This window comes from Leptonychotes weddellii, chromosome 9, assembly GCF_054177405.1.
Source record: "Leptonychotes weddellii isolate Sample4059 chromosome 9, ASM5417740v2, whole genome shotgun sequence".
NCBI classification, from domain to species: Eukaryota; Metazoa; Chordata; class Mammalia; order Carnivora; family Phocidae; genus Leptonychotes; species Leptonychotes weddellii.
The window spans coordinates 84,587,038-84,614,184 of record NC_138377.1 but is presented as its reverse complement, the minus strand read 5'-3'; the positions used below and the strand labels follow the sequence as shown (position 1 = coordinate 84,614,184).

Genomic DNA, 27,147 nt, shown 5'->3' with positions numbered 1-27,147 from the left:
AAAAAAAAAAGACAAAGGGTATCAAATCAATAATCTAAGGTCCCACTTTAATGAATTAGAAGTAGAAAAGACCTCATCAAGCAGATGTAAGAAAATAATAAAGAGAAGACACTGAAATTCAAAGCAGAAAAAAAGAAAAAAAAACAATGAAATCAAAGCTTGTTCTTTTAAAAGATGAATGAAATAGGTGAAGTCCTTAGATTGAACAAAATAAAAAGACAAGATCTAAAATACCAATATAAAAATTAAGGGAAAATCAGTATAGATCCTACAGGTATTAAAGGATAATTAAAGAATACCACGGAAACTTTATGTTCATTAATTTGATCAAGTAAGTGAAAGCAGTTCCTTAAAAGACACAAATTTAAACTCAAGGGGAAATAGACACCTTTAACAGTTTTATATTCATTAAGGTAGTTGAATTTGGTGTTTCAAACCTCTCAATAAAGAAGAAATCTAGATCCATGTGTTTTCAGTGTTGAACTGTACCAAATTTTAAGGGAGCATTTAGATCATTTCTATATAATCTCTTCCAGAAAGTAGAAATGGAGGAAACAATTCCTAGTTCATCTTAGGAGGCTATAAATATCCTGATACCAAAACAAGACATAAACATAACAAGAAAAGATAACTAGGGGCCAATATAGCTCCTGAATGTAAGTGCAAAAATATTCAGCAAACACGATTCTATGAATCTGTCAAAACACAAATGTATAGCCACAGAGTATATGCAATTTAAAATATATGTGATGTGTTAAATAGATAACCATCACTTTCTTTTCCTATGTATATAAATCTTTGTAAATATACTTACTATTTCTAAGAAGTTATTCATTGCAATATGACCTATTTTTTAATATATTATTAAGGAGAGAAACCAACCTATAATGCGCCAATGTTTATAAAATGTATCCTGATTTCATAGCTGTCATGATGTGGAAAAAAAGGATAATTTAAAATATATCTAATGTGATATTCATAAATTGGAATTTGTCCTCCCTTAAGTGATATATCCTAGGTTTGGATTAAAAAAAACAAACACCAGAAGCCTCAACCAGAGAGACCAGTGATCTGTGGGGGGCTGGAAGTCGGGGAGGAAGAGCCCGCTGTTTCAAACAAAGTACTGGAGTGAGTACAGGTAGTCCTAGGGAAGGCAGTCTCCTCCCTGTGTGTCCAAGAACTCTGCAAGTGGTAATGGGGGAATCAGACAAATCAGACATCCACCCACGGATAGTTTCCGACTCCTGTATGAATGATTATTTTTATTGACGTATAAAGATTGAAGCTATTCTATTACTTCACAAAAAAGGTAGTGCAGTCATACCTTTACATAGGTTAGAGAAATTAAAAGGAGACAGTAAAGCTTGCTTCAAACTTTTTTTTTTTAAAGTCAAATGAAAAACACGAGGCTAGAATTGTCATTTATAAATATGCCTCATTTAAGGGAAATTCAATATATAAATTATCCTAGAAAGAGATGCATTAGAGCAGGTTGTGATGGGGATATCTGATTACTTAAATGATCGTTCGTCAGAGTTCCTTTAAATTAGTAAGTGCTCCACTATGGTTTTAAGTACTTCATTTTGGCCAAATTTGATTTTCATGTGTTTCTTTAAGAACTTCTAATGTGAGGTTTATCTGTAAATGAATAACAGAGCTTTATCTTTGTGCATCTTACCTAGAATAAGATAAATTTCCACACATTGTAATGGATCCTACAGTTGACAGTGATGCTGTGATTACTAATTTGGGTCTGTAAACACAACAGGCTTTGTTTTGGAGATAACAGAAATGCTTGTGTCTTGGGAGAAACAACAGAGGCTGCAGAATTTAGAATTATTTCTAAATTATTACCTGTACTTTGTGATATTAATAAATAGACTCAATTCACAATGCCACCATTAGCATTTGATATATATATTGTATACTATTGTATAAAAAAGAGACAGAATAAATAGATTCAATTAAATACTGGAAAAAAATACTTAGCTCGTAAGTGATCAATGCGAATCCAAATTGCCATTTCTTCAAGTGTATCATGCTTTATGGCAATGTGCTCCTAAAGAGCTCAAGTCGATGTTCTGTAAAATCATTGTAAGATGAATCTAGAATTAATCATTCAATCAAATAATAAAACCTTGTGTAACATAAGTTTTTATTTAAGAATGTTGCTTGTTTATATGTTAAATGTTGCGTTTTCCTTGTGGGGCTTAACAATATTCAGAGATATACAGGTGGATACCTTAGTCCTTCCTTGTGTTCAGTGTCATTATCTTTAATAGTAGCTGTTTCCATGAACACAACACCTGGACAAATTTTCTCAAATTTTAATGAGACATTAGAACCAAATAATGTGAGAAGTGTTCTATCCAGTAAAGAGAGTCTGGGGTTTTTATTCCTAAGGAATGAATTTATGCTGCATAAATGAAATAAAAAGGCAGAAAATATAATAGTGTTGCATGTGTTCAATATACATCCATTTATTAATGCATATGCCGGAGGATAGCATTTGTACTATGCATTTGGAGAAGTCATTAACAAAGCAATTGCCTAACAATTTAACATGAATTAGTGGATCTCACTGGTCTGTTTTCACACCCACTAGCAAAATGGTTCTGACAGTCATGATACCAGTCATTTCTGTCCTTAACATAGCAGACCAGCTTGTTCACAAAACATATCACTGTAACAGGTTCTTGTTTCTGCATGTGTATGTTGTCCACTAACAGTTATGACCAGAAGTTACAATTACAAGGTACTGTGCTACAGCCAAGTATTTAGATACAGTCTCTAAAAAGCCAAAACATAAAAATACAGAAAATGCAAATATTCAAAAACTATTTCATATTCAAAATCCGATCTAGTTCTATTTTAATGTACCAAGCTGTATTAAGTTGTTTTCCTATTGTATCTGATGCATTTTGGGCTTGTAAATAACATAAGTTACAAAATTATAAGCAGTTTCTTCAGATCTTAGTTTACATTTTTCACTAAATAAATGAAGACATGTCTTTTTGCTCCAGTGCAATATATAGTAATGCTGCATTCAGTATAAATCGTCGAATATTTTTTTAAAAGAAAAAAGCATTTAACTGAGTAAAGTGCTAAGTAAATAAGGAGATAGTCATAACTGTCAGAGGTAAAACACTAACAGTATAGTTATTTATTATAGGTAATTTGAAGAAACAAACCTTCCACTGCATCTCTAGACCCTTAATCCTATGACTTTCTAAAGAATGACATTTGGTAAAGCCAAGACATAATGCTAGATGGTAAATGTATCAACTTACCTTTTTTTTTTTTACAAATGTGATGTGACCTTGGCAGTTTTAAAGAACAAAGTTTTGTCAATATATCAAACATTGTTAACAAACTCTATTTAGCATTGCTTTGTATAAGTTTGCTTTAATAGCATTTCTTCACAGTGATATTTCAGAAAGGTTGGAAATTGGTCGGCATAAAATATTTCCCACATTTTCTATTTTAATTTGTATGCAAAAATCATCACAATAGATCTGCAACTATAAAATTACAAACACTTTCTAGAAGTGACTGTGTTTCTAGTTATGATAGAAAAAGTTACTTGTATGACATCTACAATGAGGTAAATCTAAATAAAACAGAATTTGGTAACAAATGCTTTCTGATCTATGGGCAATACAAGCGAATTTAACAAAGACAGTGGACAAACCGAAAAAATGAGTTGTTTTTTTAGTATGTTTAAAGGATGAGAAATTGGTAATGAAATGAAACATTTTAAAAGATACTCTGGATATTTCACTTTACATCATAATTTTGGCACTTCATGGAACATTAATTTCCCAAAGCCCAGCACTGGTATAAAAGTTCAGCAGGTTTTCCACATACTTTGTAGACATTGTACTTGAGTACTGGCGAACACTGAAACGTGGCGAACTAAACATTCCCATGTATTTGCACATGCATGCAGTAGTCAGAGTTTATGAATTCCCAAAGATGATATCTTGCAGTATTTGTTTCAAGCACTCTCTTCAGATCTCGTTTCAGATTTCAGTCTTACAAATTCTTTAGCCACGTCATCGCTGGTCCTCTGAGAGAGTATTCTAAGGATAGTCAAACCAGTTTCATCCATAGAGACATTTTTCAGAAGGGGATACCATGCCCCATAGCTTCCCTTTTCTGCTATGTTCTGTAGTTGAATTACCGTCATTCCGATAATTCGATCTTCTCTGGCAAAGCAGTAATCTTTAACTGAGAGATGAAGCTCATAGGCCCCTGGCTGGTTTTCATTACCCAGAATGCTGTGTGGATTAAAAATAAGAATTTTGAGCAAAACCTTGACTTCACCTAGGGATCAATGTAATTCTAAAATACTGTTAAAAGTTTTCTCCATTCCTCAGCATATAATTTGGCAAAATGGAGTATTGTGTATTTTAACTCTGATGTAAATATCATTTCCATTTTAGATTGTTTTTACATAGATATTGCTTAGCAATCTAACTTAAAAACTTCTTTGCCTATATAGAAATAGGACATCAGGGGCACCTGGGTGGCTCAGTCGTTAAGCGTCTGCCTTCAGCTCGGGTCATGATCCCAGGGTCCTGGGATCGAGCCCCACATGGGGCTCCCTGCTCCACGGGAAGCCTGCTTCTCCCTCTCCCACTACCGCTGCTTGTGTTCCCTCTCTCGCTGTGTCTCTGTCAAATAAATAATAAATAAAATCTTAAAAAAAAATAGGACATAAATCTGAGTATGCTTTACTCTCTTGATATTAAGCATATTAATAGAAACATTAATTAAAATATACTTAATTCTTGGAGGTGTGGTCTTCCTACTGATATAGGGGTAGGATGGGGTTGGTAGGGATCGTGGGGGCTAGACCAAGGAAAAGGGGTAGTATTTCTTGCCAGAATTTCTATGCCATTTCAATATCAATTATTACATTCTCTTTTCTTTACCTCAGAATCCTGGATATGCTATTATATCTAGGAGCCTTTTCTCGGGGGAATACACAACACAGACTATCAAGCTAACAAAGACAAGACTATTCACAAGATGCCAAATTAGATACAAATCTCCAGAGTAAATCAGTTCCAGCAGAGCGTGGTGCTTCAATGCCAGTTCTTTCCGATGGCGACAGTTAGACACCTGTCAAGTGTGGGGCTGAGGATGGCCTCGACTAATACCAACTAATACGCTCAGTGCAGAACTGAGCGTAATGAAGAAGGCTGAGAGGTAATACACTGAGAATAATCCTCCCCTGCCCCTTATTTTACTTCATCCTCAGATCTCCTTGACCTTCTAATGAATGCACATCTGTTCCTCAGCAGTATGAGCTTCCAAATCCCTTCCTTTTCTAAGTGACATTTTAGATCAAACATTTTGCAGATTCAAACTTTTGTTTCTGAGCAACACTGATAACTGAAGTGTGCACTTATTTTAGAGACAACCTGAAATAAAGTGAAAGAAAATGGAAGCCTGATGGATAAGAACAGAAGAGCAAAATTTGATAGGAGCCAGATCTTCTTGTGAATTAAAATGCATCAAAATGCTGCCTTTTCCCAGAATCGTGCATGGTTTTAGTACCTCACAGTGTTATATCTCAATTTTGCGTGAGTCAAGTAATTCCTAGAAACTTTTAGAAGACATTTTAACTGGATCACATTTTTTGTGTGTCATTTAGAGGAGTAGATACGTGGAATCTTGTGAGCTGGTTTATTAGCAGGGATTATGAATATGATTAATCTATTACAGCCATTTTAAGAGATGTGGTAGGATGGTTAAGTTTTAATGAGTGGTAATAGAGTTTAATATTCAGAACTTAGTGTGCTGAAAATTCTCTAGGAAACTATGTATGTGAAACAAGCAAAGAACCAAGCCAGTGAGAAACTGTTTTGGTAAGCTAAGTGTGTGTGCATGTGTAAACCCCAAAGTCTTGGTCCTGGGTCCTCCTCTCTTCATCCCTGGGTCAGCTCATCTAGATTTATGCAATTATATCTATATGCAGATAATTCTCAAGTTAGATCCAACTATATATTGGATATCCCTTCTGGAATGTACCTTAGGCATCTCCAAATTATTATATTTAAAACAATCTTTGATCTCCTCATCTCTTGTTCCAATTCTCCTATCTCAAGAAATCACTATGTACCCAATTGCTTAGCCCAAAACCTAGAGGTCATCTTTGATTTCATTCAGTGCCAGATAACTTCCATTTGCCTCAACTGGATATACTTTCCATCCTTTTCCTTGTACTTTGCAATAGAATGCTGACCCCTAAGGACTGGATCAGTAGAGTTTCTTCATGCTGTGGCTTCCAGTTGGTTTGGGCCAAAAGGAAGCCCCTTCAGGAAATCAGAAGTAATGATGAGGATGAGGTTAGAGTCTATTTCCCTGGCCCCTTGTGTGTGATGCTTCCTCTAGGGTACTGTTTGCCTCCATGGAAAGGCCACCGCTCTTTTTACGGTGGCTGATGACACATGAAGTTATTTTTCCCCCAGTCTTAGTAACTAATCTTCCTCTCTTACATGCACAGTAGGGGTAATAGCTTGACCACTAGTAGCCCCAGTTTACATCACTATTGCTTATAGTCCTTCGATTCTCACATCCTAGTAAATTCCTTTGTAAATAAGGCTATCTTGATGAAATATCCTAAATTATTTTCAGAAACCCAACTTATATACTCTTTCTTTCATGTGCTACCTCCTGCCGAGTGCAAGTTCTATAGAATCTACTTCCAGTACATAACCAGAATCTTTCCACTTCTTTCCATTTCTCTACTCCTTACTTCCATTTCCCTACTACCATCTGTGAGTCAGTATTATCTCTTGCTTGGACTACTGCAATAGCCTTCTAACTCATCTTTACATGTTTGCTCTTGTTTTCCCATCATTTTTTTTAATATAGCAAACAGAATAATCATTTAAAGATATAAATCAGATCATTCATGTTCTTATCTGAAAATTCTTCAAGGCCTCCGAATGACCTTAGAATGTCACCTAGTCTCCTTTATCCTGACAGCAAAGTCCTGTGCACCTTTACTCCGTACCATACTCTGGCCACTTCTTCAAACTCATTTCATCTCACTCCCTTGCCCATTGTATACTATTTCTTAAATATGCCAAGTGTGCTCCTGCCTTAGTCTCTGCACTAGCCATTTTGCTTGGCCTGAGATGCTCTCCACCGTCTTGCTTGCATGACTGGTTCTTCTTTTTCCCCTCAGGTTTCGATTTAAAAGTCATGTGCTCAGAGAGGCTTTTCTGAACACGCAATCTAAGCAGCCAATCAACCAATCTATTATATCAGCCTGTTTTAATTCTCTGTATAGTACTATCCTATGATTAATTTTTGCTTATTTGTGATTTTTTTTTTAAAGATTTTATTTATTTATTTGAGAGAGAGAATGAGATAGAGAGCATGAGATGGGGGAGGGTCAGAGAGAGAGGCAGACTCCCTGCTGAGCAGGGAGCCCAACGCGGGACTCGATCCTGGGACTCCAGGATCATGACCTGAGCCGAAGGCAGTCGCTTAACCAACTGAGCCACCCAGGCGCCCAGCTTATTTGTGATTTTGATGTTTCTCATCAGTGACGTTATTCATTTCTAGAAAGCAACTTCTATGACAGCAGAGACCTTCTGTTATTTATACCAAATTCCTACAATAGTGCTTGATGCATAGTAGGCACTGAACATCTATTGACCAATGGAAGGGAACTAAAAACATAGCTGTCTTAATTTGCTGGGATCAGGGGTGAACAGGAATACATCAACCTATAGGTTTTGCTTTCTTTCGCAAAGCCCAGTGCCATTCCCACCCTGCACCCCTCAGTAAGTTTAAGCTGTATAATGGCTATTGCCTGGTCGAATAGGTGAGTTGGGTCCTGACTTACAATTGAAATGTTTCATTGTACTTTGGTGACCACGTGTTGCTTTTTGTCTTGGTGCCTTGTTTTCTCTTCTTGTCTCCAAGGTTAGGTCCCAGTATACAAACTTCCACAAAGGGCCGGAACATTGTAGTGGTCTGCCAGTTTAGGTCATTAATAGCAATCACTAAAAACCACAAAGGGAAAGGAATGCAAAATGTTAGCAAACAAATGTGTGGAATCTTATCTTCCCCTTTGGTCCTTAGAGTTAATTTTTTTTTTTTTTTTTGATGTATGAGATCTCCTTTCTTACTTTTTTATTAACCTTTTTTTTTATTTTTTATTTTTTATTATGTTAATCACCATACATTACATCATTAGTTTTTGATGTAGTGTTCCATGATTCGTTGTTTCCGTATAACACCCAGTGCTCCATGCAGTATGTGCCCTCTTTAATACCCATCACCAGGCTAACCCATCCCCCCACCCCTTCCCCTCTAGAACCCTCAGTTTGTTTCTCAGAGTCCATAGTCTCTCATGGTTCATCTCCTTATAAGTTATATTTTTAAAGTCTATCATGGGTATCTTTCTAATCCATTATATGTTTTCCAATTGCAAATATTCTACTATATGGATACTCCATCCTATATTTAACCAATAACTTATTCTTAAATGGTATGGCTGTTTCCTAACTTCAGGCATCACAAATAATTCTTAAATGTACATTCTTAAATGTATACTTGCATCATCCTTTGAAAATGTTAAAATATATATTATAATTAAAATAGTTATTGTAAAAGTTCACAAAACTTTGGGCATTTGATCTGTAGTATCAAAATATTTTTGAAAAATATTTAAAGACACTGGCAAGTGTAGGCATGCCCACTTACCAACACTGTACATAATCTATTATAGACTATAACTGTGTTACTTTTATAATGCAAACATACATTAGGCAATGCAATTTTAAAATGTGTCAGAAGGCCATGGTTTTTAATGAGGTGGATATTGTGACTATGTCTATAATAATATAAAATAGAATATGGTTCTACTGAGCAAAATTAACCATTAAATTTCACCTTTGAAATGACCCCAGCATTCAGATTATATTTTTGCAATCTAAAACCAATAGATTGAACTAGTCGTTAAAAAAAAAAAAATCAAGCCCGTTGTTGAAAATCACATAGAAAAAGAAGTAAATAGGTAGATAATGTGAATAGTAAGAACATACTGACCTAATATATAAAATTTGACAAGTTTTGGAGCCAACCATAGCCCTAATGTTCAATGTATGTCCTAGCATCAACAAGAGAAAATGTTCAGTGTATACTGGTTTGAAATGTAATCTCCAATGTATTTAAACCATTTAGATACTTCAGATAATATAGGCTAAATATCTGTACCGTTGATTTTTTCCAGCTTTAGATCAAAAGTTCTGGTTTCATGAAAAAATTATGAGCATGCCCTAAAATCATTAAATCTTTTTAAAAACATATCTAAGAAAAAATTACATTTTTTTATATTATTGCAAAGGTTAAAGTCCACTAGGCTGTTTGGTCTATCTGGACTCGATATATACCTTTTACAGTGACTTTATGCTCTCCAGTTCCTGGGGTAGCGGTGATGTCCACATGAACAGATATCTGACCCACTGAATCTTTGGAGGGGCGACCTGCAAATAAGCAGACATTTACTGGCTCAAACTTCCAGGCTACTTTAATAATAGACACGTACATTTTCTGCATAAGGGACTTGAAAGTGAGTTCATGGAAATGAATGGTTCTTTTCGTTAATAGCACATAATAGGTATTGATAAATGTTCATTAAATTAAATTTGCTCTGCAGGTTTGAGGCTTTGGTATAATCATATTTAGCCCACTGAGCTAAAATTTCATATGGTTCTCAGATATCATAAGACACCCTGTTAGTAGTAGTATGGTTAGAAGAACTTGCCGTTGCCTTACTAGGCCCAATTGAGCTCTATTCATTGCTTATGTACAAAGGTGTGTTATTGCCTTTCATGCCTAAAAGAGCTTTTCTACAATGTGCCCTACCAAAGCACTGGGGCCACAAAGATGGCTCTGTAGAACATCTGCTTTCATGAAGCCCACAGTAGGCCAGGAGAGACCAACCTATGAACACAGTGTTGCAATACCTATATCTATATGCTGCAATACCTATAATGTATATTTGCAAGGTCTACTGATGGTATAAAAAGGTGTAGTCCATTCTCTCCTGGTAAAGGTTAGTCAAGGGTTAACATGCTGTATCAGAAAGTCTCTGTGATTTGGGGTCAGATAATTTTAAATTAAAATCATAGTTACATCCCTACTGGTTCTCTGATCAGATTTTGCCATATTCTCAAGTCTGTTTTCTTATTTGTAAAATAGGGATAATAACACCAACCTCTTCATATATATACATGTATTAACATCTATGAACATACATATTTTTCCACATATAGGGGCATATGTTCTAACTATCCTTAAACTCACCTTTATCTTTTCACCTAAAACTGCATAGATCATTCCATTTCAATATGTATAAAGTTATCCCTTATTCTCTAAGATAGCCTGGAATAGCACAGCACTAACTACAAAGTAAATGTTCAATGAGTAGTTGCATGAAAGTGAATCACTGAAACGTTTACAAATAATTAAAACACGGAAATATTTAAAACAATGTTTGGCCTTTATTCCATTATGTGAATATACCATAATTTATTTAACCATGTTTTTGTTTATCTTTTGCTATTATAAACAAACTATAATAAATACTTATTATTCATATTTACAAGTTTTTAGTATAATTTCTGTAAGTTAAATTTACTTGTCAAAGTAGGTGGAACTTTAATTTTGTCCCATAGAGATTTTTTAAAGCAGATTCTTATTTATTTAAAAAATTTTTTAAGTTCCAGTGTAATTAACATGTAACATTATATTAGTTTGAGGTATATAATACAGTGCTTCAACAAAACGACGACACTACTCAGTGTACTCTTCATCCCCATCACCTACTTCACCCATCCCCCTCCTCCCCTCTGCCATCCATCACTTTGTTCTCTGTAGTTAAAAGTTGGTTTTTCAGTTTGTCTCTTTTTTTTTGTTCATTTGTTTTGTTTTCTAAATTCCACATACGAGTAAAATCATATGGTGTTTGCCTTTCTCTGATTGACTCTGATTGACTTATTTCACTTAACATTATGCCCTCTAGATCCATCCGTGTTGTTGCAAATGGCAAGATCTTATTCTTTCTTATGGCTGAATAATATTCCATATATATATATGGAATAGTATATATATATATATATATATATATACACATGCATACACACACACACACACACACACACTACATCTTCTTTATCCACTCACCAGTCAACGGACACTTGGGCTTCTTTTATAACTTGGCTATTGTAAATAATGCTGCTGTAAACATCGGGGTGCCTCTATCCCTTTGAATTACTGTTTTCATATTTTTTGGTAAATACCCAGTAGTGTGATGGCTGTATCATAAGGTAGTTCTATTTTTAACTTCTTGAGGAACCTCAATACTGTTTTCCAGAGTGACTGCAGCATTCTGCATTCCCACCAACAGTGTAAGAGAGTTCCTTTTTCTCCACATCCTTGCCTACATTTGTTGCTTCTAATTTTTTAAATTTTAGCCATTCTGACAAGTGTGAGGTAATATCTTATTGTGGTTTTGATGTGCATATCCCTGATGATGAGTGATGTTGAGCATATTTCCATGTGTCTGTTGGGCATCGGTATGTATTTTTTTGGGGAAATGTCTGTTCATGTCTTTTGTCCATTTTTTAATTGGATTATTTGTTTTTGTTTTTTTTTGTTTGTTTGTTTTTGGTGTGGAGTTAAGTTCTTTATATCTTTTGGATACTAACCCTTTATCAGATATGTCATTTGCAAATATCTTCTCCCATTGAGTAGGTCATTTTTGCATTTTGTTGTTTCCTTTGCTGTGAAGAAGCTTTTTATTATTATGATGTAGTCCCAACAGTTTTTCTTTGTTTCCCTTGCCTCAGGAGACATATTTGGGAAAAAAATGTTGCTATGGTCAGTATCAAAGAAATTACTACTTGTGCTCTTTTCTAGGATTTTTATGGTTTCAGGTCTCATATTTAGGTCTTTAATCCATTTTGAGTTCATTTTTGTGTATGGTGTAAGAAAGTGGTCTAGTTTTCCCAACATCATTTGTTGAAGAGACTGTCTTTTTTCCAATTGGATATTCTTTCCTGCTTTAACCATATAATTGTGGGTTTATTTTTGGGTTTTCTATTCTTTTTCATTGATCTATGTGTCTGTTTTTATGCCAGTACCATATTGTTTTGATTACTACTGCTTTGTAGTATATCTTGAAATCTGGGATTGTGATACCTCCAGTTTTGTTCTTTTTCAAGATTGCTTTGGCTATTTGGGGTCTTTGTTCCATACAAATTTTAAGATTATTTGTTCTAGTTCTGTGAAAAATGCTATCAGTATTTTGATAGGCACTGCATTAAATCTGTAGATTACTTTTGGTAGTATGCATATTTTAACAATATTTTTTTTTCCAATCCATGAGTTGTCCCACAGAGATTGTAATAATTTATATGCAATATATGAGACTAACAATCTTACTTTTTAAAAATATATAAATGAATGAATGAATGGCTAATAACCAAAGCTGAAAATAAAAGGCTCTAAGAGACCCAATTTATACCCTCAGAGGATCACTGATTTGGGCCAGAACTTTTCAACAAGACCTGATGAGAGTCACTTCACCAAAAGGACGCCCCCCCACACACACAACCCCACCCATCCCAGTCATTTGATAATAAAAGGTTTAAAGGATAGAAAGTGAGGGGAGGATAGGAAATGGTTGTTTTGTTTTGTTTTGTTTGTTTTACCTCAGGTAAAGGGAAGAAAACTCCCAGAGAAATACACTCCTAATCCTTGGAAGCAAGATGGTTATTTCAGCTTTGAATTGGTTGCTTACTTAGCAGACAATATGACCTGAGCCAAATAGGGGACAACCAGCCACAGTGTGTGCCAGGACCACCTCCTTAAATCCATGGCTGGTAGGAAGTATGAGAAATGGTTCCTGAATGTGCTCGAAGTGCCAGAGTTGGGCACAAGAAAGGGAAGGAAGATGCGGTCATGGGCTATATAGCCTTGTCAGGGATTGTCACAGATGGGGCAAAGATGCATGCACCTCAGAAGAATGTGGCATGATGAAACAGGTGAGGTGCATCAGGAACAAGAGGGCAAGTCTGGACCCTTGGAAGAGTCCATTAATGCCCCAAGGATCTATTTGGAAATGAGTCTCACACCAGCCATCTCTAGCGAGCTTCTGCTTCCCCAAAGACAATGAACTGGAACAGCCCTTAGCATTAGCCAAATAGACAATGACCCTTAAGTAGACAGTGACTACAAATGATCACTCCTGAAGTTAAGTAGTCACCTGTCTTTTCCCTCTCCTTCCTTTCTCCTCCACAACACAGAAACCACCACCAAAGAGAAGAAGAAAGGTACAGATAAGAGAAGCCCACACCTTCCTTACTGCTAGCATCACCATTTTCACCTGCTTGTGGGGAGATAAGGAGAGCTCTGAATCTAATAAGTGATTAGAATTTAATGTGAGCAGGAATAGGTCTTAAAAATGTAAATAACTTTCTAATGGTGCAAGTAACTAATAGGGTACAGACCTGGATTGTGATATCAGTAAAGGAGGTATCCATGTAGTAGAAAGTGGGGCTCACAAGCAAAGGTGAGAACTTTTTTGGGAAAATAAGATAGTTTTATATTATCCCTAAGTTGGTGATATCCTTATGAAGTCTTTCTATTCAAGGATAGAATATAACTTCCTATTATTCAAGTCTTCTTTTGTGTACTTCAATTATGTTTTACATTTTTCTTTGTGTGAATGTTACATATTTTTTAAAGGCTTTTTAAAAATGATTTATTTATTTATTTGAGAGAGAGAGAGCACGCAAACATTAATGGGAGGGGTAGAGGGAGAGAATCTCAAGTAGACTCCTTGCTGGGTGCAGAGCCCCACATGGGGCTTGATCTCACAACCATGAGTCAGACGCTTAACTGACTGCACTCAGGTGCCCCAGGATGTTGCATATTTTTGAAAGCTTATTCCTAGGTATTTTATCTTATCCTATTTTAAATGGGACCACTTCTTCCATTATGTTGATAATAGGAAGGCTAGTGATGATTGTATGTTAATTTTTTTATCCATCGAACTGATTTTTTTTTTCTTTTTGAGAGAGAGAGAGAGAGAAAGGAGGGGAGACGGGCAGAGGAAAAGGAGAAAGAGAATCTTAAGCAGGCTCCATGCCCAGGGCGGAGCCCAAAGTGGGGCTCGATCCCACAACCCTGAGCTGAAATCAAGAGACTGATGCTTGGGGCGCCTGGGTGGCTCAGTTGGTTAAGCAACTGCCTTCAGCTCAGGTCATGATCCTGGAGTCCCGGGATCAAGTCCCGCATCGGGCTCCCTGCTCAGCAGGGAGTCTGCTTCTCCCTCTGACCCTCCCCCCTCTCATGTTCTCTCTATCTCATTCTCTCTCTCAAATAAATAAATAAAATCTTTAAAAAAAATTAAATTAAATTAAATTAAAAAAAAAAAAAAGAGAGACTGATGCTTAACCAACTGAGCCATCCAGGTGCTCCCCCAACTGAATTTTTTAATGAAAGATTGCCCTTAATTCTTTGAGTGTTGCACATATATAATAAATTATCTTTAATCAATGAACATTTCACTTTTCCTTTCTAGTTTTTATACCTCTTATTTGCCTTGGCTAATGGCTTGTACTTCTATATTACATGATAGTATTTAAAGTAGATATGCTTGTTATCCTCCATTTGGCTCTCCAAATTAATTTTCCACCCTTTTTCACTCTGCCTTCTGCCCTCACGGGCTGTCTGACAATTTCAGTGATGTCTTCTATACTCTAGTGCCTATTTGGGTCTGGCCAAAGGGAAGCCCTGGCAAGAGATTAGAAGGAGGGAAGAGAGTCACGTCAGGTATTTATTTCTTTAGTCTCCTTCCTGGGGGCTCACCTTGTGCTAACTGAATCCTGCAACCAAACATAATTTCCTTCAAGCAGCCCTCACTAGGTGACAATATTTTTCCAGGTTCTAGTTGCTTCCTCTTCCTTTGTTACTGTTAATGCAAGGAATAGTTCAATAGTTCACTCTTTCTTCTGGTTTCTTTATATCCCCTGCCTATACCTTTCTACATAGTTTCTTTATTAAATCCTTTCCAAATAATCTTAATCGGGGTGTGCCATCAGATACGTGTTGGGACTTTGGTTAACAGAGTTAATGTTTTTGATTTGCTCATAACTTTAATGAAAATGCTTCTGGTATTTTCCCAATACTCTTTTGTGGAACAATGAGACAGTCTTTGAGGCAAGGAACAGGGCTTAAAATATAGACGCTAATTTCTTAGCAACTATTACTTTTAGGGATTTCACAGAGGAGAAAATCGTTAAGGAGCTTCCTAAAGGCTGAGTTGGAGTTCATCTCTTAGACAAAGGAAGTCAAGGAAATAGCATGAAAGCATATGCATCAGACAGAATGGTGCATCCTGGAAACTGCAAGTAGTTTAGTATGGATGGAACACAGATGAGGGAGTATCAAGAGGAAACTTTTATGAAAATCTTGGTACCTTGAATGCCACAGAAGTGTTGAGACATTATCCCAGAGCGGCTGAGAAGTCTCTTAAGTTTTTGGCTATGAGTGGCACAGTCAGATTTATTTCTAGAAATAAGTCCTCTCATTTGAGTAAAAGATGGATCATTCTCATCATTCCATTCTCTTCTGGAAAGTCACTTGCATCTCACTGTACCATGAATCAAGTCCTAAAACCCAGCACTTTCTTAGGATGCTTCTGATGACCTTTTACTTCATCCATGTTGTGGGTCCATGCTGTTCACAGTAGCCTAATTCTTGAAAACTTTCTTCATGTTTTCCCCAAGACAAACCACATGTTGGGAACATCCTTTCTCTGTTATCCTACGAAGCCCTGTCCAAACACCTCTACTATAAAAATATGTTCATTTTTTTATCCTATAAATAATCTGCAATTATATTCTTGATTTCTTCAAATACTAAAAATCCTGGGCAATGCAATCATACTGCTTTGATTATGCAGATGGTCTCACTCATTAACAGATAATTAAAACTCCATGAACTTTCATTTTCTTATTTTTAAAGTGGGGATAAAACCACCTATCTGGCAACACTGTGGTGAGGCTAAAAAGAGATAATTAAAGAATACATAGAATATTTTGAGCCTTGCATTTAACAGCTGCTAGGAAATGCTTCCAAGTTTATTGTGATAATAATTCAATTCTTAATAAGGGAATATTTCAAAGTTATTAAATTCCTTGAGGATTCATGCATAATGCCCACATATAAAAATTATGAAAAAAATATGGACATTATGGTTGGTTATCTAGATCCAAGACTGTAAGAAGATAAATCCAGAATGATGGACGCTCTGCCCAACAACCTTGGAATTCTATTTCCTTCACTAAGACTTTCTGGGTTGAGTAGAATAGAGATGGCAGATTTTTAGAGCCCTCAAATGTCTAATAGGGAAAACTCCTTCTTTATAATGTAAAATCATTTATTAACCAAGAATCTGGTGAAATGAGTTTTTTGTTTGTTTTTGTAACTACTGTTAAAATCACAGTTGATGGGAAAAGGCCTCTAAGGGACAGTGAAAATGCATGCATCCAGTTTGCATATTTGTCATTGTTTTACTAAGGACCAGAGCCTGCTCAGTGCTTGGGTTTGTGGTTAAAACTTATATGGCTTGTCTTGTATGTATTCTATGAGCAGTGATACAGCCCAGAGTAAACATCATGAAATGATGGCCAGGCAAGTTATTGATTGAATATGTTTATAACTGAGAAAAGCCTTCCATCAGGACACTCATCAGGAGGTGTCATTTCTTCATTTGAATTCTAATAGCCAAGTTAATTTAAAGTCTTTAATTGTGTTGTTAAAGAATTTGAGAGATTTTAATGGCAGGAAATACTAAAGTTCTAGTTAAGAAAGTTGGGTTTCTGTTTGCCGCCTTTATTTTGGAGGAAAAATTTAATACTGTTTTAAAACAAGTAACAGCTTACAAGACTTGCCTAAAACCTTTTAAAAGGTACTGTTTAAATGCACAGATATGTTTTCCTCTTTTACAAATTGCTTTCTGCAGTGTTCTACATGTACCGGCTGTGTGTGTGTGTGTGTGTGTGTGTGTGTGTGTGTTCCCTAAAGAGATACGGACAGTTCCATTGGGAAGAGAAAAACATTAAAATCACACTTATGTACTCAGCAGTGAATGAACATTTCTGTGAAACTGCCTAGGTAGAAACTTTACTAGACTCTAAAAATACACATTTCCCTTTCTAACACAAAATGTGAAATTTACTGCTCAATCAAGTCAAACATAGGCTTGAGAATTGACTTCTTAATGTGTCACAACCCTAAACAAGTAGAGTTAGGAAGTAGTTTAAAAGCATTAATCATTGCCATTATTGCTTTAATAGTCATGCTATTCACGATCGTCACTTTAGGACTCCAGGTCCTGCTTTCATGGCTGGTTGTTTATACCACCCCTCTAGCAGTCATGCTGTGCCTGGTATTATAGTTAATTAAACAGATATATTTTTTTTCTTCCTAACTATATTCCATAATGGCAGGAAATATTAATATTAATAATTCACACACTTTATCTCCAATTATATAATAAACTTATGATGTTATTTTGATAGACATTCAAGGACCAATTCATTGATTAAATGTGCAGGCAGTACTCACTTTACATGGTGTGATATGCCCAGATTTCAACTCCCATAGTTTAGTAAAATAACACCCCTGTCCCAAAAAACAGGTTCAGATTTCACTTATCATGGTGTAGTAAATGTGTATCATTGCATAAAGTACAAACTTTGCTGCTAGTTTTTTAGTCCACAAATCACTACATAAATAACAGATATGTCATCAGTGATCAATTACATTGCTTCTTTCAAAGTCTGCTGGTGTTCACCTGTTCAGTTTACACACACAGCAAAGTGTGTAGTTGTGTGGCTGCCTTGCTTCCCAGTGATGAACCCATGTGACATTTTACAAACATGGACAATCAAAAGAGGGAACTGACCAGCAAAGATGAAAGCGCAGCAAAGAAATAAAAAGTGATAAGGCTGGAGTGAAATTTGCATAGAATATAAATGAGTTAATTGACAAGATTACCGAACTTGGGAATGTTGACACTATCGCCAATGGAGAGACTAGAGAAGCGGATGGGGAACTCAGCGAAAGTGAGCTTCTTGGCAATAGATGAGGAAGAAGATGAAGATGTCCTAGTGGAAGTGACACTGGAGGAAAATCTTTACATTTAAGTAACTCTGAGATATGTTATGATGTTGAAAGTAGAAAGGATACATTGTCAGTAATTGACCCAAACTTTGGAAGGAATATGACATTCCATCAAGGCGTAGAAAAGATGCTTGCTCTTTATAGTTACATGATGAGATGAAAAATGCAAGTACTGGTCAAACTACTCTTGATAAGATTTTAAAAAGAAATGAAACACTTTAATTCTCAATGTTTCTAGTATTTCCAATTACAATGTATTAAATGTTGTACTATTTTTTTCATTTGCCTATATATTGAAAACTGACAGTAAAAGTCTTGTTTCTTTTGACAATGTTTCCAAGAGTCACAGCAGGATCCTAATTTTTCCTATTAATTAGCAAAAGTGCTTTGCACAGACACAGTTTGCACAATTATTTTTACAGTCCCGCATCACTGTGCAAAGTGAGCACAGTGTATATATATCTGAGTTGACTTATTTACTGCTTTTGCAGGTGCTGAAACTGGAAGCTGCTTACTTAAGTCAGATGTGAGTTACAGGTGTATTATAGTGTGCAAGACATTCTTCCTCCCATCTGGCAGGTTTGCTACAGCCTTGAATCTGATTATCCAGCATTTGTACATGGTGAAATCTGTTGATTGCCTATCCCAGGATAAAAAAAAAAAGGAATTGGACAAAGGCATTTGAAGAAAATATATATAGATTAGGCAGTTATTTCCCAAAAAGAGAAAAGCAACATATAAGAGATTCCATTTCCCATGGAATGGAATATGAAAATCACCTAATATATTTGGTGCTTTTTATTACCAATTTTTATGAGAACTGAATGAAAATGTAATCAAAGGCTATGCCTGTTACATAATTTTGTCTATTCAAAATCCATAGGAATTAGACAGTTGTATCTCAAATCAACACCTGGGCCTCTGGAATGTGTCTTTTGTCACCAATGTTAGTAGCTCAAACTTTCCCCTTCAGGAATGAAAACTGCTTATGTGAATAAACATTGGCAAATGGTGTAGGATTGCTTTATTTGAAGTTCTTTTTAGAAGAACAGTTTTTGAGGATAAAAGATCCTGATTACTATTAGATTATGATATACCATTATATAAGCATGCTAATAGAGTTAGTCTCTCATCCTCCATAATCTTAGCATACACTGTGAGGGAATAAATAATATTATAAACATTTAGTAATGATTATTCATGTGATAATTAACTCCAAGTCCTCCAAGCATTCTGTAAAATATTAGATGAAAAATATTACAGCTTCTCAAGTGACGCCTCCATTTCAGTCAAACTGACCAAGCCTCTGAGAAGGGGGTTTGAATCTATTCTCATAGCTCTTTGCTGGGATCCTCAAAGGGAAGGCATGGGGACTTCATAAGGGACAACCATTCTGACAGTGTCACAGCTGAATATCAGAGCTGATAGGTCTACAACTCCAGGTGGGAGTAACCTACCTCCATTAAGTTCTCTAAGTTGTTAGACATTATCAAAGATGGTAAGGTTGAATGAACCAGGAAGTGGCTTTATTGACTTGAACTCTTTTCCTTCTCTTATCCCTTCTTGTGCTTTCCTCTGTTTCTTCCCTGTTCTTTGCTCATTATCTCCACAGTATTTAATATATATTTGAAGGAATTCATGGTAATCAGGAATAGCTACAAGTTTTGACCACTTATGTGTGGCAGGCATTGTGCTAAGTGCTTTAGTTATAAGATCTTGCTTTGATATTAAAGGTAATGCGTACATTTACAGATGGTGAAACTGGGGACTAGATGTTACTTGTCCAAGTCACTAAGTGGAAAAGCTGGGGTTTGGTCTCAGATCTCTGGTTTAGAGGGTACGGTATATACAGTGCTGTGATGTTCATTAAATACTACTTTTCTCCCAGTGCCCACCCTTTTACACATCAAAGAGGAAAAAGCAAACTCTGTCTTGGTGTTTTGTTTTATGGCATTTAAAATCTTGCTGAGCTAACATGTAGAAAAGATGTGAAATCCAAGATAAACACCACACTATATAGACAGATAGCATCTGGATATCTTAAGATTATGTGTTTTTATGTGATGACATTTAGCTTGCATTTGTAACTTTTTTATTAAACTCCACAGTATTTTACCTATTAAATTCCACAGTGATCATTCAAATATATATTTAAATTAATTTTGCTTCTTGGAACAATATGGTTTCTTAGATTTCTGTGCTTTATCCTTAAAGTTACTACTAACTGAAATCTTTTTTTTTCCTTGAAATTTTTTAAAATTCAAATTATTTAACATATAGTGTAGAATTGGTTTCAGGAGCAGAATACAGGATTCGTCATTTACATATGATACCCAGCGCTCATCTCAACAAGTGCCTTCCTTAATGCCCATCTCACATTTAGCCCATTCCCCACGCCCCCACCTCCCCTCCAGCAACCCTCAGTTTGTTCTCTATATTTAAGAGTCTCTTATGGTTTGCCTCCCTGCTTTTATCTTATTTTAAATTCCACATGAGTGAAATCATAGGATATTTGCCTTCCTCTGGCTTATTCTGCTTAGCATAATACACTCTAGTTCCATCCACAGTGTTGCGAATGGCAAGATTTCATTATTTTTAATGGCTGAGTAATAGTCCATTGTATATATACACCACATTACTGATCGAAATATCTTATATTGCTACTTTACATCATGAGTTTTCATGGCTATAGCATGCTGAAGTATGTTGCTGTGAAATTAATCAGTGATTAATAAGATTTGAGATGTGTCAAATCTTTGAATTAAGTCATTGTGCTAGTTGGGTATCCTTTTAGAATTCTTTTGGAAAGTTTAGTTATCTTAACTTGAAATATTTTAGGATTGAAAAACATAGTTTTGGGTTTTTTTTTTTAAAGATTTTATTTATTTGACAGGGGGAGAGACAGCGAGAGAGGGAACACAAGCAGGGGGAGTGGGAGAGGGAGAAGCAGACTCCCCACTGAGCAGGGAGCCCGATGTGGGGCTCGATCCCAGGACCCTGGGATCACGACCCGAGCCGAAGGCAGACGCTTAACGACTGAGCCACCCAGGCGCCCCAAAAAACATAAATAGTTTTTAGAATGAAAGGATGTTAGAACTAAACAGAGCCTTGGAAACTATTTGACTAGTCCCTTTTTAGAGATAAGGGATTGGAAGCTAAATGTCTTAAAAGCTAGCTGGGCAGTATCAGTGGTAGGTCTCCTTATTTTAGTTAAGGTCTCTTTCAACTGACAAACTAGCTTGCCTCTGAAAAGGTCTTTTGAAATCCACCTGATGGGACAGATCATCAAAAAAAAAAAAAAAAAAAATTGGGGGAAGTTGGTAGGATGTGAATATGGCCAGTCACTATCGTTTTTTCCTGCTTGGAAACTCAGTAGTTAAAAAGATCGGAAAATTTTCAACTTCAACCCTGAATTTGAATGCCAACTAGTACCCGAGACCTATTTCTAAGGTAATCAGTCATTAACTGTTTCACCTGACCAGTCAACATCTCTCTTTCAAAGTCTATTCATGCACCATGATTACTAACAAACACAAGCACCTAGGAGAGAAAAGGAAGAGATGGATTACTTCCATATTGCAGTGTGTATTCACACCAGGCAATTCATTATTGGTAGGAAGAGACTAGGGTATGATGCATTTTGAGGCATGAGAGTTTCAGAACACGTCTTTTCTTTTTGTTAGTCATTGAAGTCAGTAAACATAGTAGTAGGAGCCTAGCTAGTTCAGATGAGCGAAGTCAGGCTAGGGGGCTGTGCACCCCTCGCTTCAAATGGTTGAATCTATCAGTCACCAAAAATTATTGAGAAGTAACTGTTTATCTTCCCGATTTACCTCAATGTATTACCTGAATAGATCATCATCTTTGAGTATGAGTAAATAAGGGGCTTCTGAAAAACAAAATCTATAGCACAAGAAAAGGATAACAATATCTCAAGGACTCAAAGGAGAAAGCCTATTGCTAGAAATGATGTTCCTGAAGAAGACAGAATAAAAAATGGATCCATAATAAAAGGTATAATACAAGCAAATTTTTTGAGTTAAAAAATTCTGAATTTGTAAAGAATTCAGTTTGTTTCAGAAAAATTAATAAGGCACAAAATATATCCATATATATATAGGTGAAGAAAAGAAGAAAGGAGGAGGGGTAAAGAGGATGAAGAAAAGAAAGGAGGAAGAAGAGGAAGAAGAAATATATCCAAGAAGAAAAGCAACAAAAGAGAACTTCAGCTGGTCTGTATTTTTCCTCACAAAATAAAATTCAGAAGGAAATGGAACAATGCCTATATAGTTATGAGGGACAGAGTCTATGATTCTGGAATTTTAAATCTAGCCAAGTTGTTTCTCATCTGTGAAAGAAACAAAGCAATTTCCAAAAATTCAAGAGCTAAGAAAATTTTTATATTATATATATTTTTTCAGAGAAGACTGGAGAAGTGTTGCATAAAGCATGGCAGTGAGCATTGGTGCCATTTAAATATGAGAATATTTTTTATTGTAACTATCAGGTGAGTAGCAAATGGATATATACCTCTTATTAGATACGAGTTTATGAAGGCAGGCATAGCCTTCTTAGTTTTATATTCCCAGTGCCTATCTCTGTGCCTGACACAACAAAGAAAGCTCCATAAAGTGGTGGAAGAACATAAGTTTGGATGATGTGTGGATTGAACAGGAGGGCAGATATTAGGAAGGGATGAACTCTGTAATGGGAATGTAACTTTGAAAGGTTTGTTCTCTTGTTCTAATGTTGGAATATTGGGTTAGTGAATCAGTGGTGAAATAATGAAATTATGGGCATACTCAATGGAGATTTTCCTTATCAAACTAAATGGATATTGATCTATGCCTGGCTTCTAATCTACAGAAATATTCTCTTCTTGTAATAGTAACAGAGACAAGTTGCCATCTTTGCAGGAAAATCGTGAATTTAAGTACTTAAATTCTATTAATAGATGATTATGGAGTGTAAAATTTGCTTTGTAGTAGCTTAAAGATGATCATGGCAGTTTCTTAATTATAGGGGTTTTGGGAGTTTGGGGTTGTGGGTATTAGCAGTAGCCCAAGTTCTATTCAATATTGTGTTAAAATAAAATGACAAGACACAAGCAATAGTGAAAGAAGAATAAAAAGACAAATCCTGGGGAGAAACATTTAAAATTATAGAGAAAGTCTACAAAACTAGATCTGAAGTTCACCTGACGTTTTTACACTATGTGAAGATTCATAGAAAGAAAAACATGAAAATTATTAAATATAACAAACAAGAAGAGCAACATGATAATTAGTCAACAACCACTCCCCACCAAGTCTATCTGGGGAATTGCTTTCATTGTTAAAACAGCTGAAACACTAGGAAATTGTGACAGAGTTTTTACCTTTTTTTTTTTTTTTAAAGCACTTCTTTAATGTTGCATTACATTATTTATGTGCTTCTAGTCTGTCTTGCCCACCAAAATCTAAGCTCTGTGAGGAAATTACCTTTGCCCTGGTCACAGATCTTTAGTGCCTAACACCATGCCCGATACATAGGAGGTACTCAGTACATTTTTGCCAAATACACAGTTACAAAATTTTATTTTATTTATTTTTTTAAAGATTTTATTTATTTATTTGACAGAAAGAGAGAGACAGCTAGAGAAGGGACACAAGCAGGGGGAGTAGTAGAGGGAGAAGCAGGCTCTCTACTGAGCAAGGAGCCAGATGTGGGGCTCGATCCCAGGACCCTGGGATCATGATCTGAGCTGAAGGAAGACACTTAACCAACTGAGCCACCCAGGCGCCCCATAGTTACAAAATTTTAAAGAAAGTTTAAGAATAATGCTTAAAGTGCAAGTTTTAGGTTCTAAAGAATAACTATAAATGATAAACTGGTTTTATAACCTTGGAGTTTTATCGTGATCTACATCTCTATTTTGACTTGTAGCTTTTAAAGAGATAAAGTATTATAGAAACAGTTGAGATCCCAAGAATACTTCTTCCTGTCCCTATTCTCCATTACCATGGATTCAGAGCTTATTCCTTAAATGTCTTATACTTTTATTGATCAATCCATAAATAGTATGCATTTATAATTGTATATATTATTTAATACATTTAAAAATATTTATAAATGGTTCTGAGTATGATTTTATACCTTGCTTTATTTCACTCAATATGGTTTTAGAGGTTTAATAAATGTTTCTATAGTTCATTCATTTATAACCTCTGTATCATTTTATGAATAGACCATTATTTATTCATGTACTCCCCTATTAATGATTATTTAGGTTGTTTCCAATATTTTGCTATAGCAAATGAAGCAACAAAATAGCAACACAGTTTCAATAGCCATTTTTTATTATGTCTCCTGTTGAGATTTTGATCAGCATTGCATTCAACTTGTAGATTTATTGGGACCTTGATGATACCATTGTACAGTACATGAGCACAGTACTTCTCTCCATTTACTCATTTATTTATGTCTTACCTTGAATAAAATTTCAATTTTTTTTCCTAGAGGTTTTGTACATATTTTACCAAATTTACTTGTAGGTATTTTAATTGTTTTATTGCCATTTTAAGTGATTTTTTTTATAAATTTCATATTCTAATTGGCTATTCATGTGCAAAGGGATGCTGTTGAGGTTGTATGTTGATTTTGTAAGGAGTGATCTTGTTAAAACTTCTTATTCTAATAGTTTATAGATGTGCTTATGCCTTAAATGTAAATAATGTCTGTTTATAAGTTTTTTTTCTTTTTCAATTCTGTTTTTGAGTAGAGAAGAACATAATCTCCCTAATTAATTTTATGTGTCTATAACCTTGAGATAAAAACTTAACAGGGACAGTATGTAAAGAGAACCCCACGAAACTAGTTTGTACATATAACTATAAAAGCTAAATGAAATATTGATAAAATACAACCCTTTCACCAAGTACAGTTTATTCTAACTAGAAAAGGTTTGTTTAAACTATAATCATAATAAATATAACTAAAAAATTATCTCGTTAATTCTGAAAAAACATTTGATAAATTTTAGTGCCCATTCATGATAAAAACTTACATTAAGGCATGGTTTCTAAATGTGAAGAATATTCCTTTTAAAACAATAACCAATATCATACCCACATGTTAATTATTAGAAACCTCCTTTTAAAATTGGGAATAAAATGAGAATAAATACAGTGATCTGAAAATTCATATGAAGGCAATGATTTTTTTTAAAGATTTTATTTATTTATTAGAGAGAGAGCACAAGTAGGCAGAGTGGCAGGCAGAGTGAGAGGGAGAAGCAGGCTCCTCCCGAGCAGAGAGCCCAATGAAGGGCTCAGTCCCAGGACCCAGGACCATGACCTGAGCCAAAGGCAGACGCTTAACTGACTGAGCCACCCAGGCTCCCCTGAAGGCAATGATTTAAAAAATAGAAAATATAGTTTGGCTCTTAGAAATGGCAACTTTTTTTTTTTTTTTTTGCAACACTATGCTTGTAAAAAAAAAATGTAATTCAAAAATTATTTTCTTTAAGAGAGTTTCTTGAATTAACTTGAGAGATAAAAATCATAAACAAATAGTTACATGATTTTGGGTGACAATATATATCATTCTCAAAGCAGCAAAATAAATGTGTGTGTGTGTGTGTATCCTGAAATAAACCTAATTAAAAATGTGATTAAACCATGAAATTTAATTCAGGCATAAAAGGATAATTATAAATAAGAGAAAAATATATCTCTAACATGAAGATAAAATACATTAAGGATGTCACTTATTTGCATATTTAGTTACAGATTTACTGCAATTCTAATCAGAATCCCAAGGCTTTTAAAATATATATATTTTTTTACAGAATCCAAAGCCCATTTGGAAATGCATTTCTAATAGAAACTAAGAACTTATTAAAAGCAGAACTTATTAAAGGGAACTAAGATCTTATCACAACTTATTAAATGAAGTAACTAAGAACATATTTAAAAAGAAAAATGAAAATTTATTCTTATAAAATATTAAAGCATTTTATTAAGCCACAGTAATTAAATTGGTCTAAATCTGGACTGTAAGTAGACAGAATAGGGTAAGAGATATGGAAACAGAATTCCAGTTTAATTAAGATATCAATGGCAAAGGGACCATTGGTGGGAAAGGGGAAGATGACTCAATAATTGGTGGAAGAATTGGCTACTGGGGGGAAAAGTTTAATTTACATCCTCACCATATATCATATACCAAAGACAAATTCTGATATATTAAAAAAGTTAAAATTGAAAAATCAAAAGAATACAGTATATACAAATTTTTATTTGATATTTGCATGTGGAAAGATGCCTTGGACTTAAAGAAATCACAGATGAAAACACATTGAAAACATTTGTAGATCAAAAGACAACAGAGGCAAATAATCAACTGAGAAAATGTTTACAACAATGTTATAGAGAGTTACTCTCAATTTATAAAGCAATCATGTGAATTGATAAACTCTAAGATGCCAGTAAATAACTGAATATAGCTCATAACCAGACAATTCACAAAGAGAAATTCAACTAGTTAATATTGAAAATGCTAGAGATTTAGTAAAAATTCTAAAATTCTAATCTGCTTTTGATGGGAATGGAAGTTAGAACAAACTTTTGTTGGAAAAATACTTGGGTATTACATGCTTTCTAGATAGTCACAACTTGGGTTTAATATTTTTATAATGGAATTCTATTCAAAATGTAATTCTAAATACATAAAATAATTTGCATGGGTATGTTAAATGTTTAAAATATTAATTGAAAATTGAGAAATAAATTTAAGTATTTTGTAACTGGGGAATAAGCAAATTATGAATATCATCTATGTGACTGGATATAAGTATGACATATTGATAAAGAGCTGATAATACCATGTAAAATACTTAGCTTGAAATACTATATGGAAAGGATAGGTAAGTGCATATAAAGC

General features: G+C 35.0%; 1 protein-coding gene across 1 annotated transcript in view; it reads right to left on the bottom strand.

The window, feature by feature from the left end:
• Positions 1-3,570: 3,570 nt before the first annotated feature.
• The window catches only part of UNC13C (unc-13 homolog C), a 479,061-nt gene continuing 455,484 nt past the window's right edge, over positions 3,571-27,147 (bottom strand). Inside the window, exons 24-26 of the mRNA XM_081831864.1 lie at positions 9,420-9,512; positions 7,868-8,027; positions 3,571-4,280 (exon numbers count right to left, since the gene is read on the bottom strand). Coding sequence (XP_081687990.1) covers positions 3,998-4,280; positions 7,868-8,027; positions 9,420-9,512 — 536 coding nt within the window. The 3' untranslated portion in view covers positions 3,571-3,997. The remainder of the gene's footprint in view (positions 4,281-7,867; positions 8,028-9,419; positions 9,513-27,147) is intronic.